The sequence below is a fragment of the Engraulis encrasicolus genome, chromosome 7 (assembly GCF_034702125.1).
Source record: "Engraulis encrasicolus isolate BLACKSEA-1 chromosome 7, IST_EnEncr_1.0, whole genome shotgun sequence".
Lineage (NCBI taxonomy): Eukaryota > Metazoa > Chordata > Actinopteri > Clupeiformes > Engraulidae > Engraulis > Engraulis encrasicolus.
In genome coordinates this window covers 9,488,504-9,504,652 of record NC_085863.1, presented here as the reverse complement: position 1 = coordinate 9,504,652, position 16,149 = coordinate 9,488,504, and the positions used below count along the sequence as shown (strand labels likewise).

At 45.2% G+C, this 16,149-nt stretch overlaps 2 protein-coding genes across 2 annotated transcripts; one reads left to right on the top strand and one right to left on the bottom strand.

The window, feature by feature from the left end:
• Positions 1-2,056: 2,056 nt before the first annotated feature.
• Positions 2,057-3,922, bottom strand: timm10b (translocase of inner mitochondrial membrane 10 homolog B (yeast)). The gene is made up of 3 exons (XM_063202348.1): positions 3,686-3,922; positions 3,499-3,594; positions 2,057-3,142 (listed from the first exon to the last, which is right to left on the bottom strand). The coding sequence occupies exons 1-3, from the start codon at positions 3,710-3,712 to the stop codon at positions 2,315-2,317; spliced, it is 951 nt and encodes a 316-aa protein (XP_063058418.1). The 5' UTR covers positions 3,713-3,922; the 3' UTR covers positions 2,057-2,314.
• A 2,134-nt stretch (positions 3,923-6,056) lies between these two features.
• Positions 6,057-14,493, top strand: smpd1 (sphingomyelin phosphodiesterase 1). The gene is made up of 7 exons (XM_063202836.1): positions 6,057-6,734; positions 7,379-7,732; positions 8,550-8,971; positions 9,987-10,158; positions 11,887-11,963; positions 13,325-13,470; positions 13,878-14,493. Exons 1-7 carry the CDS (start codon positions 6,516-6,518, stop codon positions 14,297-14,299), a joined length of 1,812 nt encoding a protein of 603 aa, XP_063058906.1. The 5' UTR covers positions 6,057-6,515; the 3' UTR covers positions 14,300-14,493.
• Positions 14,494-16,149: the final 1,656 nt, after the last annotated feature.

The window sequence follows — 16,149 nt, the reverse complement described above, 5'->3', positions numbered from 1 at the left end:
GGAGGTTAGATGACCTCATTCTTGCACACTGTAGGTGGAAACAAGACTTGCAGTGTACTGCTCAAAACGGGTGTTATATAAAGGTGGGAGATGGGAGCTTTGAAAATGAGTTAATAGGGCAGGCTTGAGGGGTGCTAAAAACCAGTCCCTTCCTACACCCAGTGAAGAGACCAATGGTCAGCCGAGGGGCTCTGGTAAAGTAATGCATTCAGGATCAGAAATGGTCGGTGATGTTCTTGGTTACACTCAGAGCCATGGAATTCAGAGTTGTAACAACCGGGGTAGCGGAATTCTAGGTAGCGCCTTTCTTTTTCCTAGAGACTAACACGGAACCACTAACAAGCAAAGATGATGTACAAATGAATTAAAATTAATCACATTTACTGCGCTTTCTGTGTTTGACCCTCACTTCCTAGAACTATTTTGGCACTATTGTCTATGGCGATCTGTGTGTCAAAGGCCCCATGAGCTTGCCTGGTGAACACCAGACCTAATCGCCAGAGTGTCTTTCAGCAGTGTTGCCAGATTGGGCGGGTGCCCGCCCAATTGGGCTACTTGGGATGAGCGTCGGCGGGAAAAATTGGCCATTTGGCGTTTTTTTAAGCCGTTTTGGGCCCATGGAAGTCAATGTAATTTGTTGAATCTGGGCGGAATTTAGCGCATTTTGGCGGTTTTTGGGAACCTTTTGGGCGATATTTGGTCAGACACATCTGGCAACACTGTCCTTCAGATCGAAACAATTGTGTAGAACTAAAGGCAGTATGGGAGTTCCCAGGCTACCCATGAGCTGCCATTGTTATGTAAAAATGGAACACGGCGGTCAATGGGATTATCCTAACCTCATACTTCTATTATAACAAGTCAATGGGATTCTCCGAACCTCATACTTCTATTATAACAAGTCAATGGGATTTTCCTAACCTCATACTTCCATTATAACAAGTCAATGGGATTCTCCTAACCTCATACTTCTATTATAACAAGTCAATGGGATTCTCCTAACCTCATACTTCTATTATAACAAGTCAATGGGATTCTCCTAACCTCATACTTCTATTATAACAAGTCAATGGGATTCTCCTAACCTCATACTTCTATTATAACAAGTCAATGGGATTCTCCGAACCTCATACTTCTATTCTAACAAGTCAATGGGATTCTCCTAACCTCATACTTCTATTATAACAAGTCAATGGGATTCTCCTAACCTCATACTTCTATTATAACAAGTCAATGGGATTCTCCTAACCTCATACTTCTATTATAACAAGTCAATGGGATCATCCTAACCTCATACTTCTATTATAACAAGTCAATGGGATTATCCTAACCTCATACTGGTTACACTCATCCAAATGTCCTTGTGCAACATTGTATACAACACTTTTTGTATTATGTCAAACTATTCTAACTCTTTGTGTAATAAGACTACAAGCACACATCACTTTGTATGTAGGCCTACACTGATAAAATATGAATTTGACCAAATAATGTAGAATTCAAAATAAAACTGGGTGACTATTAATTATTAGTTACATCAGGACAAGATTTTTCAAGTCACCTCACTGTTTTTTTACGTCCGCAAAGCATTGCTTTAAACCAGCTACTCACATCATACAACCTCGTAGTAAGAGACACTTCTGTCGACGCAAACTCACATGAAGTACTGTGGTAAACAAGCAAACAAACTTGTCAGATCCATATTATACTGGAACAGTAAATATATTTCATGTATCTAATATTCAATTTATTGTAGTGTATACAGTTTAATGCGCTGTATAATATAAATAAATATGAGTTCACTATTTAGTATGTCTGAAATAACTAATTTCATGTTTTATTTAGTTATTTACAATGTCTGATAAAACCCACTACAGTATATTCAAAAACAAATTCCTTCAGTTTATTCATCTATGTAGCTTAAGTTACAGTTTATGTTGCTAATACCCTTATCATTGGGTACGTACGTGCGTGTGTGTGTGTGCGTGTGTGCCTGCGTGCGTGAGAGAGAGTCACCATCTGTGAGATGACCCCTGCTTATTTGTTTCTTATATCCACTGCCGATATATTTGTTATAGTCTTACCCCGCTTTTATCATTCTTTTTTTTTCAAAGAGCATCTGCACTCAGCATACAATTCAACTTTTCAGAGTAGACACTTTTTAATTTAATAAAAAAGTTAAACATTTGAAAACATTACAGATATATGCAATGCATTATTATGTTGTAACATTAGATTAAGCATCTTATTTTCATATCTGGTAGGTAGACCATTTCACAGTGTACCATCCTCAAAACGGCAGACTCTACTGGACTCAAGATGAGGACTGAGAGCCAGGTGCAGTTTCACTTGGAGGGCTGAGGGCGGGCACGGCACTGACGACGGGTGCCATGACGGGGGCCACGTCAGGGCCGGAAGTGCTGGAGTCTATTAAGGGCGCAGCAGCCGTGGCTGGCGTTGTTATGGCCGACGGCAACTCTAAAGGAAGGGGAATTTTATGCTCGGAGATGCCAAGTGTAGGCTCTTGTGAGGGTGCACTAGCTACTGAAGGGGTGAATACAATGGGTGTGCTTGGTCCTTCCACAGCCACGGGTGCCGTTACCTCTTTTACGTCTGACCACGAGGGTTCAGCTACACTAGGGAATGAGGCTACAGATGTAGACACCTCTGGTGCTGGCATTCGCGGTAGAACAAATGGTGGAGCAGCAGCACGGCTTCCTTCCTCCTGACTTGAAGCCGCTCCATTCACTGCTGGAGTCTCTGCAGCAGGTATGACGATGGCAGGAAGGCGTGGCACTGCTTCTGGGATGGCTTCAGGGGCAAACCCAGCTAACTGGGCAGCATCTGGGGTAAGGACTGGCAGCGTTGCCACATCTGGCATCACTGCTGCAGCAACAGGTATATCACTGGTTGCTGGGACTGAGGATAACACTTCTGTGGACACGGCTGGTATCTCCGACTGAGCGCTGGCACCGGCGGCAGCGGCAGCAGCTTCGGCCTCAGCCTTGTCCATCTCTGCAGCTTTCTTCTCCATCTCTTCCATCCTCCTCTGCACCATGCCGGGCATCAGCTGCACGTACGTGCCCATCAGGCGGTGGTTGGAGCGGATGAGCTTGCCCGCACAGCTGTCCACACACCGCTCCTGCAGCAAGAGGGCAGAAAAACATGAAGTGCAGCCAGGAGGTGAATGCAAATAGAAAGCAAACATCATCACCTCTTTCTAGATGTCTACATATTATCTGTTCATCCAGAGCATTGTCGTCCAAGTCTATACAATGAGAGGTACTACTACTGCTACCACCACCATGTATTTGAGAGCCACATGAACAACAGAGAACAGTTACTGTTACTGGCCTACAGTAGGCCTACATGTTTGATGTATCTGACATTCTTGGTGATATTCAGTTACTTGCAATCATGAGAAGAACCTCCTTAGTTTATGCCAACATGGTTAGATAGAGTTGATTGATATTCCTATCTAAATCCTGGTCACCATACCTCATCCATGGTGAGTGCTCTGTAATTGAAGTTGGTCGAACATCGCTGGAAACAGATCTCCGTCATCCGATTGTACACCAATAGGAAATCTTTTAACTGCAAATCAAACAGTCGTTGTTATTTTCACGAGATAAAACTATGACATTTGTTTAAGGAGCACAGACTTGGGCCTGCTTCGATAACTCACGTTCCGTAGCTGCGCTGCTTCGTCCATCGTAATACAGCTGGACTCCTGGAAAACCCTGTATTCCTCGTCTTGCTAAAACGTCGCGATTCTATGATTTAAATAACCAGTAACGTAGATGTGGTTGTTAACACTCTGAGGTCCAATATTCACGTAAACCAACGATAAATGGTTAGGGACGTGCTGCTCATGACTTTCACAAGTGCGTCGCCATGTTTTCTTTGACCACGCCCACTCGGCTACTTCGCTGCCTCCTGAGCGGAACGCTAAAGCGAGTCTTTACTGACGCCTACTGTGCTGGAGAAAATTGGTTGCTGAAAGTGGGGGGAAATGTTTTGTTTGTTTGCTTGTTTTAAATAGCACAATTAAACAATAGACTGTACTTAACAATGTACCAGGTCAACATAGTCAAACATGTCAGATATAAAAGAAATCCAATATGGATAATAATAGACTGTTAATAATAATAATAATAATAATAATAATAATAATAATAATAATAATAATAAGTTAATCATACTTTTGTGAAAGTGGAGCGCCATTTGCATATACCAGAGAGCATTAAAAATGGCATGTTCACTGGTGCCCTGTGCTCTTCACAGATGAGGTACACACACCAACATGCCAGTCGGGTGATGCCACGAAGAATAGGTTAGGAGAATGTCATGCTGCATGCAACATTATTTGTGAGCACAGGGCTCAAATTGGCAAATATGCCAATTTCAGTGTTCTCTGGCATACGCAAATCACGCTCCACAGTAACTTGCCATAACTATACGGCCCAACCATACGCCCCTTCATGGAGTCTATTCCTGATCATTTGAACAGGAACATGCCCATAGCCAACAAAGCTATTTTGGCAAGGCTTTGGTAATGCTCCTACCCTGCAACAAAGGTAGAGATAGTGGTCCCTCTGCTGGGTTGTAAAGCCCTCCAATGCCCCAATGGTCCATGTGACCTGGGGTACTAGTGGGTTTTTGGTATCTCCTCTGAACACTGCTGGGAGACACAGCAGACATTACCACACTTCACATTGATGCGCCATCTTGGATGAGCAGCACTACATACATGACTGACTTCAGTGAGAGATTAACATTGGCTCATGGTACCTCCAGGGGTGGGACACTGTCAGAATGCAAAATTGACCATAACAGGAGAAAAAAAACTGTCAGAAAGGAAGAAACCATAGAAATGGTCTGTGGACAGACACCAAGAGCAGAATACCTACTCTGTTCCCTATTACATTTGTACAACAGTAGAGAAAATGGATTCACCATCAGTGCTACTTCTGTAACTGTCCAGTATGGCTGTTTTGGGGAATACCTCAGTAGCCTGGTCCTGGCGTAGGATGGCTCGTAGGATGTACGTAGGATGGCTCGCGAGGCTAATACCTCAGTGCTGTAAAGTAAAAATCCTAGTGCAGAGTGTAGATTCCTAGTGCAGAGTGTAGATTCCTAGTGCAGAAAAGTTGTTCCTGATTGTTGGCTGGGGGGGGGGGGTCAGTCACACTCCGGAGAGAGGTTTACTAGCGTTCTAGGCTGAACTCTGCAAGTTGGAAATGGTCAGACACATGGCTACCCTGGCATCTGTTACACTTCACTGGACAGGCTCATGACACAGAAATATGATTTCCTTGAAAAAGCAACACATTATTTTGGGTTTCCTTTTATGTTTTTGAGCAGAGTTCAAAACATGTGTAATATGATTGCTTTCCTGGTTTGTTGCACAATTGTCGGGGCTATAACATTGTAGAACATTGAATAACATTGAAAAAGTTGGAAGGTGGGAGGATGGCCTAGGTAGCCTATAATTACAAATATGGGATGGACCAACTGTGTGACAGCAAAAGTGCAATAGTCTATCCTCAACATCAGTACTCATTTGAACGGCATACCCCCAATTCCCACTCTTATGCACTATTCATCTTTTTAAAACTTGTTTAACCATAGGCCTAAGTATTCTTTGTTGTTAAGATGACAGCCATATGTGCAATTCAATAGGCCTATTAACTAATTTAATTATATTCTATATATATATTATGTAACAAAACACTCAAAGCTGAACAGTTCCAGATAGAGCAGTAATATAGGCTACCTGTTCTCTGTGAGTGGAGTTATAATGTGATGTGAAGGTTTGTGCACTCAGGGCTGACACTCAGGCCCAGACCAGCACCAAACCATCTGAAAGGCTCCACCACCCAAATGTCATGATCTAATTCTGCAAACCTTTTGGAAAAAAGACAGAAATTAGACAGAACATACGCAACAAAACAGAATTCGTGAAAGTAGTTGAATGACTTGTGGTGCCAGCGGCAGCTGCCAGTGCAACTTTGGAGCAGATCACGTGACGTGATCAGTCAGCTGACGGTGTGAACCTCTCACAAGACCAGCTGTGCCTTGTTATTGTTGGCAATGAAGTTTGATTTTTAGCGGTTTTGTAGATAATTGCTGAGTTCGGTGTTTGTAAATAGCAGTAGCCATGACTTTTGAGATCCCCTGCGCATAGTGGCGGGGTTAACTGAGTGCATTTCAGTGAGTCCGCCGGCACATAGACGTGTTGTCTTCCTGTTTTGTTGACGATTGCACCACCTCAGAGAACATCCTTGAACTTGTGTGTGTGATCTGCTGCGGCAGGACGCCAGACTACTTTCAGTTGGGACCACGGTCGGAGCTCGCAGCACATGGTGCAGCGTTGTTGAGACTATTTCTTTACTGGGGTAACCAGTCGGAAGAGGCGCATTCTCCTTGGGTGACCGCTTGTGTTTTGTATTGTTGGGACAGGTTTGTAGCGGCGACCTATGCTATAACGCGTGGTGCTATAGACGTCGTCCACAATGCATACGTTGAAAGTCCCCTTGCTAGGCTTCGCTAGTCTCTTCCTCCTGTTGACATTAATCTACCGGGGCTCATCGGTTCCACTGCAAGAAACAGACGATGGCCAGTTGAGGTTTGTAGAGGATCGCTTGGGCCGCTTTGGTTTTGGGCTTCACTGGCCCAACTTCACATGTGGTGCGTGCAAAGCGATTTTCACCGTCGTGGAGCTCGCCTTATTGGTAAGAGAACCTTTCTCCAATTATGTTTTGGTGATTAGAAATGTTGTCACCGACATGCAACAACTTCTAAGAAGTCATATTAATCATAGGCAAAGTTCACAACAAATTGTGTGTATGTGCTTGTTTGTTGTTGTTGTTGTTGTACCTCTTGTTTATGATGTTTTCAGTTCGTAGCCTATTGTGTACAAGTCACACTTTGTGAGTCAGGGCTATTTTTTCCACATAGTGTTGCTCTCATGCATTTTTGTTAAAGAACGCTGTATGCATGTTCACCTTCACCCTGTCCGTTGTTCTAGTCTTCTTTCTCTCCTCCCAACTAATACCTGTGAAAGCAAAGTGTGTGTGTGTGTGTGTGTGTGTGTGTGTGTGTGTGTGTGTGTGTGTGTGTGTGTGTGTGTGTGTGTGTGTGTGTGTGTGTGTGTGTGTGTGACCAGCACTATTGCCTCATGCCCCCCCCCCATTGCATTAGTAGGCTTACTTATTACATTCTTTACAGTGTTGTAAATACTGTAAATCCCTCTTTATGTAGGCTGTGTGTGTATCATACATTGTATTCACTGAAGTGAGTTGCTTTCAGTGTCATTGTGCATGTGAATCATGGCTGTAATAGGCCTTTGTTCTATTCTTTCCGTTCTTCTTCACAGAGTGACACGAATAAAGACCGAGTAGCTAAAGTGGTGGGCAACGCCTGCGTCCGCCTCCACCTGGCGGACGAGCACGTGTGCCGAGACATCACCCAGCTCTTCAGCGACGAGGTCATCACCACCCTGCAGAAGTCCCTGCTGCGGCCCAAGGAGATCTGTGCCGTCCTGGTGGGCCCCACGTGCGGCCACTTCGACATCTACGCCCCGTGGAACGTCACCCTGCCCCGCGTCCCCAAGCCGCCCGTCCGGCCGCCCGTGCCCCCCAAGCCCGGCTCGCCCCAGAGCCGCGTGCTCTTCCTCACGGACATCCACTGGGACCGGGAGTACGCCACGGGCAGCAGCGCAGACTGCAAGGTGTGTGTGTGTATCGTGTGTGTATCGTGTGTGTGTTGTGTGTGTGTGTGTGTGTATCGTGTGTGTGTTGTGTGTGTGTGTGTGTGTGTGTGTGTGAGAGATTCTCGCTCTGCAGTGTACCATCTCCTTATAGGAGCAGGCACCCCTTTTTTAACTGTCAACAACAGATTCTCTCTCTCTCTCTCTCTCTCTCTCTCTCTCTCTCTCTCTCTCTCTCTCTCTCTCTCTCTCTCTCTCTCTCTCTCTCTCTCTCTCTCTCTCTCTCTCTCTCTCTCTCTCTCTCTCTCTCTCTCTCTCTCTCTCGCCACCTGCCTTAAGAAGCCCCATTCAAAAGACATTCTTTTAGTTATTATTTCTGTAGCGTGCATATTCTGAATGAGCCATTTCATAATTACAGTGAGATTAATCCAGATTAATAAAAAAATAATCTATGCCCACCCCTAGTTAAAATGTGTGTAAAGTCTTGTGTATTTTGTATTTATGCATGTGTGCTACTGGACGCATGTAATTTCCCTCAGGATTAATAAATGGTTCTCGGGGCGGTGGTAGCTCAGGTGGTAGAGGAGCCGTTCGGCAACCCAAAGGTTGCAGGTTCGAGCCCCACTCGGCCTGACTCCATTGTTGTGTCCTTGAGCAAGATACTTAACCCCAAGTTGCTCCTGGTGGCAGGGTGGTACCCTGCGTGGCAGCCACGGCCACCGGTGTGTGAATGGGTGAATGTGAGGCATACAATGTAAAGCGCTTTGAGTGCTCGAAGGAATGGAAAGGGCGCTATATAAATGCAGTCCATTTACCATTTACCATTCTCTACTCTAAGGACCCTCTGTGCTGCCGCAACAGCTCCGGTGAGCCCGGCTGGAGCAAGCGCGCGGCCGGCTACTGGGGCACCTACAGCAAGTGCGACCTGCCCCTGCGCACCGTGGAGAACCTGCTGGCCTACGCCGCCAAGGACGGGCCCTGGGACTGGGCGTACTGGACGGGCGACATCCCCGCCCACAACGTGTGGTCGCAGACGCGCCAGGAGCAGCTGAACGAGCTGCGCACGGTCTCGCAGGCCATCCTGAAGCACCTGGGCCCCGGCATCCCCGTCTACCCGTCCGTGGGGAACCACGAGAGCACGCCCGTCAACAGCTTCCCCCCGCCCTTCATCCACGGAAACCGCTCCTCCAAATGGCTCTACGACACCATGGCCGAGGAGTGGTCCGCGTGGCTGCCCGAGCAGGCTCTGGCAACCATCAGGTGTGGTAGTGGTTGTGGTTGTGGTGGCCTTTTTCCAAAGGGCGTTCAAAGTTCCTTTTTTAAGCAAAGCGGAAATGTCTACCTTTCAGGAAGAAAACGATAGAAACGGGGTTGGAACCCCTTTTGCCTTCAGAGCTGCCTTAACTGCCCGTAACGATATTCTGGTAGGCTGTGGCATTCCAGCAAAGTTCAGTTGGTACTAAGCGGTCCAAATTGTCTACCACCCAAGTGTTGCAGCAGAGATCAGGACTCGTCAATCTAGGGTGCCGTTTCCACGTAGCTGGATATTTTTATATGTGGATATTTTTTTTCTCCTGCTTGTATTGGTTTTGCATTGGTTTTGGCCTTCCGTTTCCACGTAGCAGATATTTAAAAATCCAGGTGCAGGAAAAAAAAATAGCAGGAGAAAAAAATATCCTGTTTAGGGGTCTGAAACGCATTTGTTACAATGGAGGATTTTTTTATCCACATGTTGCGTTTCCACGTAGCAGGAGAAAAAAATACACTGCTAAAAAAATATCCTGCTGCGTGGAAACAGCACCTAGGCAACATGTTACCAATGTTCTATTGTCTGATTTTGGTGAGCTTGTGCAAATGATAGCGTTATGCATACCTTGGTTGTAACGAGTGGTTATTTGAATTCCTATTCCCATTACATCAGCTTGAACCAGTCTGGCCATTCTCCTCTGACCGCTGGCATCAACAAGGCATTTTTGCGCACCGAACTGCTGCTCACTTCATTTCCATTCTCTGTAAACTCTAGAGATGATTGTGCATGAATACATCCCAGTAGATCAGCTGTTTCTGACATGCTCAAACCAAGCCCATCTGGCACCAACAACCATGTCAAACGTAGTACCCCATTCTGACGTTTGATTTGAAGTGCAGCCTATTATCTTGACCATGTTGACCTACCCCCATCAAGGAATCTTGCCCTTCGTTTTTGTTCTAAAATGTGCCCAGGTCTGGCATCCCACAGTGCATGTGACTTCACGTGTGCTTTGTGTGTTGACAGGGAAGCCGGCTACTACACGCTGCAGATCCAGCCGGGGTTGAGGCTGGTGTCTCTCAACATGAACTTCTGCGCCCGCGAAAACTTCTGGCTGATGGTCAACTCCACAGACCCTGCCAACCAGCTGCAGTGGCTGGTCGGCATCCTCCAGGACGCTGAAAACAAGGGCGACAAGGTACGTGTAATGAAGGGCCAACTTGCAGAGCTTGACGTGGGACATTGGTAAGACCTCCCTCCAAAAGCTGCACAGAGATACGCTGGAGACTTGAGTTAGTGGCCTTACCTCAAGCCTAGTTTATGGTTCTCCTGAGCCGACTGCAACCAACCGCAAGCCTCCCTTAGGCTCACTTTCTAGCGTGTCTGCCCCCCATACTGAGGTTTGGTGTCAGGTCATGTTTTTGAGCACCTGGGGAGTGCGATTTGCATAGGGTGACCTCGATTACATGGTAGGATTGGAAGGCTGGTGTGAAGGATACTAGGTGGTTAAGAGGTTGGATGGAATGATGAGCATTGTTCTGGTAAAACCTGCAGTGCAGTGCCTCAGTGGCACCCTACCTTAACCCTGCAGAGAATAAGGGCGATGAGAGAGAGAGGTTCCATTGGCCCATTGTTTCCGGGTTCTATTATTGCAAGGGGGAGGGGGGTGAAATCCCCCTTTAGGCAGACCTAAGGACTGTTCTATTCAACGCTAGGAGTATTATGACACGGCCCTTTAGGCAGACCGGAACCTGGCCATGTTAGGTGCCCATAGCAACCTATTACATTGGCATATCTCTATATACTTAAAGAATCTCTGGCGATAAGGTAAGGCATGATTAAATGGGTCATTCATTCTACACAAGTGCCCCACTTAGACTGGGCGCATCTTTGTCCAGTGAGCAACATACAAGTAATAGCAGTAGCAGCCGCAGCCGCCTATTTGGACTGAAAGCATTTTTGTGAAGGGTGCTTCAAAACTAGATAAACCTGTATACATGCAACGCCCTAGAAACGTTCTTGTAGTAAAAAGTGCAGTGGCTGGTCTTAATCCCACAGGACTCTGCGAACAAAAGGAGATGAGGTTGGCACAAATGATTGTTAGACAGACTGGCATTTTCACACCTTGTCCGCTTTAAGTGAACCGAACTCAGTCCTCTTTAAGTGAGAAAATAGTGAACTGAAAGTAAAAGGACTCAGTTCTGTTTTTGTTCATATTGTGAGTGCACTACAAAAAGAACCGGCTTATCTTTCTGGTCCTGTTAGGCTTTTATGGTGTGCGAGTCCTCTAAAGCTCTCCTGAAGTGATTAAACCGAATCACAAGTGCAACTTGTCAGGACTCATAATCGAACCGCACTCAGACCACGTCAATAAAGGTCTCAGTACGGCTCACTTCCAAAGGGCCTGGGTACACTTTGGAGCGTTCACATATACACAGAAAATGTTGAGTCACAGGTCTGAGTTCACAAATGGCTGAAAGGGACCAGGTGTGAAGACACCCTTAGTTTACAGTCTCCAAGTTGTGAAGCACGTTGCAGTGCAATATGTGTTTTATTGCAGTAAAATTGCGATGAAGTTTTGTCTGTGGTGCCATGCTGTCAAAATGTTACATGAACACATGCATTAAAACATTTTGATTTAATTTTTCATTTAAATTGCGAGACGCACACACACTCAGCAGAGCTTCACTCTATTAGCACCCTCAAAGGAAATTCAGCTTGAATGCTCACATCCGGCCATATGTCGTGGTTTGTGGGTTGGGGTGTGTGTATTAACAGTAGTCCTGCATGTAGCCTGCTCATAAAAAAAAGTTTCTGATAATTGACTTTTCATTCGAGCCTTTGAATAGTAATGGTCACACTTTTTTTGTGTCCAATCCAAAATGGCTGCTAGGTAAAGCCCTTTGTGTTTGCTCCCCCATCTTAGGTTCATATCATTGGTCACATCCCTCCTGGCCTTTGCCTAGCCAGTTGGAGCTGGAACTATTACCACATTGTCAACAGGTAGGTTACCCGATTAACTTCACATTACACTACATTACATTGCACTGCGCTTGATGCTTTTATCCAAAGCAAGTTCCAGTTCTTACAGGGTAAGTGGGGTTGCCTTGCTCAAGGGCATTTCAGCTATTACCTACATACTGTACTACTATTTAGGGTAGAAGGTTGAATCTGCAAACTTCTGATCCATACACCAGTGCTCTGACCATTGGGTGAGGTGAACTTATGGCTGCCCTACTTGGCCGTGTCTGCATGGCCCAGTTCACGTGGTCCCTGCTCTGTGTACCCTGCCAGCTCCTTTACATGACCCCAGTTCATTCCTCTAATCCCCTAGAAATGCTTGGCAGCCGAGGTTCAAAGTCGTGTGTGTGTGTGTGTGCGCGCTTGTGTGCGTGTGCGTGTGTGTGAGTGTGTGTGTGTGAGAGAGAGAGAGTTGTTCATGTGCCGTGTTGTCATGACATTACCACAGTTGGGTTTGCATGCATTTCCCCTTACATACTTTATGGTTCAATGCTTAGTTCCTCATTAACTCCCTTTCTTCACAACTTCCTTTACAACAATAGCACTAAAATGGTGTGTGTGTGTGTGCATCATCTTTCAAAGTTAGATGCCTCTCCACCATAGTTTGTGTGGGAATGTACTTTGTGTGTTGTGATCTTGTGACTCATTGGAGAGCATCCAGAGTAAGGTCGATGACCAGCTTCTCTAGTATTCCAATGAGGTCATCATTCCAGTCAAATGTTAAATTGAAAAGAAAATGTTTCTGCAGTTCTTAAAAATGGGTGCTTTTGAAGGGAGCAAATGTCTTATGCTCAGAGCGAATTGAAGCCTAATTAAACTGATCAAGGTCCAAGGATTATTACATAAAAGTGCTCTTGTAATAGTTTTGCCTGAGCTCTGATGTCGAATTGTACACAGTAGGCATCCCTAATCTCTTTTAGCAACAATGTTGCAGCCATTTGAGGCAGTATCAGGGCCATAACGATACACCCAACTAACCAATGGGCTAATATCGTGATTTTTGAACAGCGGTTTGATACAAAGCGGTTTTAATTGGCTGTTTTCACATTAACCAACATTATAAAAAAGATGGGTTATCTGTAGAATAGGTTAAAACGGGCTATGTTTTAAGATGATGATTTGAAGCTTGGAAGGACTATCGCCTCATATCACGGAAGTTTTCTTGACTGGATGGTAACAGAACGTTCTGCCTTCTTGCACCGTGGTACAGTTTCGTGACACTGCATATCATATCCCTGTTCGATACAATATTGTTACAGCCCTAGTCAGCATGTAATCTAATGTTCTACTTTTGACCTTAATTGCTTTCTTTTATTGGGCTGTGTGGTGTTTGTCTCTTGCAGGTATGAAGGCACAATCACAGGACAGTTTTTTGGTCACACGCATGTTGACGAGTTCCAGGTGTTTTATGACGAAGAGACTGGGAAGAGGCCACTAAGTGTGGCCTACATTGCTCCCAGCGTCACCACCTACATCGATCTCAACCCAGGTAGGCACTGATGGGAAGGTGTTGCGGTGAGGGTAGGCTGTAGACTTTAGGTGACCTCCAACATGCGGACTCCTGTCCTCACTTGCCCGCCCCTCGTCACAGACAACAGCATTGTATTTCAATATCTCGCAAAAGCTCAATTCTAATGTCATTTTCCCATTAGCAAACAGAATGGTGAATGAAGAATAGTCTCCCGGAAATTGTTGTGGCAAGGCTGACGGCGGGGAAACGTAATAATTTTCTCAGAGAAAAGGGGAGGCCACAAGCGCAGGCTGAGGAAAGAGTCCGCATTTTGGAATGCACACACTTCCCCAGTGGTGTAGTCTCCTGTGGCCTCACATTTTCCACTATTGCTTAAGTAAATCTTAAGGTGCTCTCTTTTTTTTGTTTTTCTTCTCTTCTGGCAGGCTATCGTGTGTACTATGTGGATGGCAACTATCCTGGAAGTTCCCGTTTCGTGCTGGACCACGAGACGTACATCCTGAACCTCACCCAGGTTAACCACCACCCCAACGAGTCCCTCCCGGGCTCCTCCTCCGCTACGCTGGGCCCCGACCCCAACCCCAAATGGACGCTGCTGTACCGGGCCTCCAAGGCCTACGGTCTGCCCAGCCTCTTCCCCACGGACTGGGACAACCTGTTGCAGACCTTCCTGAGTAAGGAGCAGGTCTTCCAGACGTTCTGGTACCTGCATCACAAAGGCCACTTGTCCAAGCCCTGCGTGGACCTCTGCAAGATGGAGATGGTCTGCTTCCTGCGCAGCGCCCGATACGAGGACCTGGCGCGCTGTGGAACTGGTGTCGGTTCCGTACGCAAGACGCTGTGTTGACCGGTTGGGAGGTTGGCGATCAGTATTTTTGACCGTTTGGGTTGAAAAAGGTTAAAAGCGCTTGTGTTGACTGATGTGGAATTGCTTTTCATGAACTAAGTCACTTCTCTGTCTTCTTCTTTGCTGGCGAGGTGTGTGGTGTGGCACTGGAAAAAAAATGTGGGTGAATAAATGAAAATGTGTATGAAAATGAAGATGCTTTGGCAGTCATTGGACTTTAATTGTCTGTTTTGCAATAATTTGGGATTCATTCCTGTCCTCGTGATGTGTTTCACAAAGTTGCCTCTCAGCGTAGTGCTGGATTTGCATTGTCATGTTGTTAGTTGGGTTTGAAGTTCACAAGAGAACCGGAGCTTAAGATGTGCTATATGATCAAAATTCCAAATAATTAAAATAAAGAATTTTAAACCGGTAAACTCTGTACATAACCTTGTAAAAGTTGTGTGTTCTTGTTTTCTTGCACACTTTTTTTTTTGGATACCTGTTTGCTGTGTCCAGTGGATCAATTGACCAGTTAGTGGGGCTGATGTGGTGTGACTTTTGCACATTGGGCTTTTGGGTAGTGTGGAAGCGATGCAGAATTAGATGTTTTCCTCAAACATTATGGTGTCTGTCTAAAGCATATACAGTTTATTTGGCAGTTAGTAACTGAACTGCAAACAAAGTAGGCTATGTAGCAAGTGTGGTTTCTGGAAACATTAGTTCAGGTGCCCTTCTTGAAAGGTGTGAGTGTGTGTGTGTGAGAGAGAGTGTGTTCCCTTGAGTCTTTACATAATTCAGGCCGATTCACTAAGTCAATTGACATTACCACTGAAAACTTTTGTTTTTGTTTGTTTGTTTTTAGGATTTTTCAATGGGCAATCACAAAGGCATGAATGTTTGTAATGGACAGATCGATTAACAAATGGTGTTGCTAAATTATCTGGTTTCATATGAGAGTTGCTTGATTTGACTGCTGAAATTGCACAATTTCCAAACATTCAAAATATCAAACCGAATATGGCCTTTCAGATTTTCTGATTATTCTCTAGCACAGAGCCAAGTTACTGTGAAAAATGTGTGGCAGCATTGCAAAAATGTTGGTTTGAAAGGTGTACAATAAACTGGTGATTGTGACTTCTGACTACATTGAATACTCATTTGTGTTTCCTGGGGGAAGGGACGTTTTTGTTCATTTCAAACTGAATCTGAAAAGTTAATGTGTAGAGTAACTATTGATCCCGGGGGGGATTCATTTGTGTCGTTTAATCGATCCTAAAATCATGATTTTTGTCTGAAAGGGTTACTGCAGAATGATAATTTTAACCCAATTTAATCCATTAGCTATAGCTATAGCTATAATATAACTATATCTTGAGTATTGAGTATTTTTCCCTCTTATTGCTTCAATCAGGGGTGTCGAGACACACAGAGGTTTCCCTGAGTACGTTCCAATATGCGACCTTGCGTCCTCCACTTGAGCTTGTGGCCTCGTAACTTGAGGTAATATGTCATGACATCACTGACGACAGTATTATATTTAAATATCTCGCAAAAGCTCAATTGTAAACTCATTTTCTCATTTGCAAACTGGATGGTGAATGAAAAACAATCTACCAAAGTTGTTGTTGCTAGGCTGATGGCTAGGAAACTTTATTGTTTTCTCCACGGAGGCGGTGCTAGGAGGCGGGATGAGGCCACAAGCACAAGTGGAGGACGCAAGGTTGCATATTGGAATGGACCCCCTGTGCGCTGTCTCAGGACAACAGCAACATGCACACTAACCAATCGCACTCCTAACATCAGGTCACGCCACCAAGAGGAGAAATGTGTAACTACAGCAGTTTTGCCTATAAAGGGCTTCTTATTCT

Excerpts from the sequence above, each read along its gene's own strand:
- timm10b (XM_063202348.1), bottom strand. The coding sequence starts at position 3,712 with ATGGACGAAGCAGCGCAGCTACGGAAC. Across the intron at positions 3,595-3,685 it reads AAGCAGCGCAGCTACGGAAC|TTAAAAGATTTCCTATTGGT; the intron begins GTGAGTTATCGA and ends TTTGATTTGCAG. Across the intron at positions 3,143-3,498 it reads GAGCACTCACCATGGATGAG|GAGCGGTGTGTGGACAGCTG; the intron begins GTATGGTGACCA and ends CTCTTGCTGCAG.
- smpd1 (XM_063202836.1), top strand. The coding sequence starts at position 6,516 with ATGCATACGTTGAAAGTCCCCTTGCTAGGCTTCGCTAGTCTCTTCCTC. Across the intron at positions 10,159-11,886 it reads CTGAAAACAAGGGCGACAAG|GTTCATATCATTGGTCACAT; the intron begins GTACGTGTAATG and ends CCCCCATCTTAG. Across the intron at positions 11,964-13,324 it reads TATTACCACATTGTCAACAG|GTATGAAGGCACAATCACAG; the intron begins GTAGGTTACCCG and ends TGTCTCTTGCAG.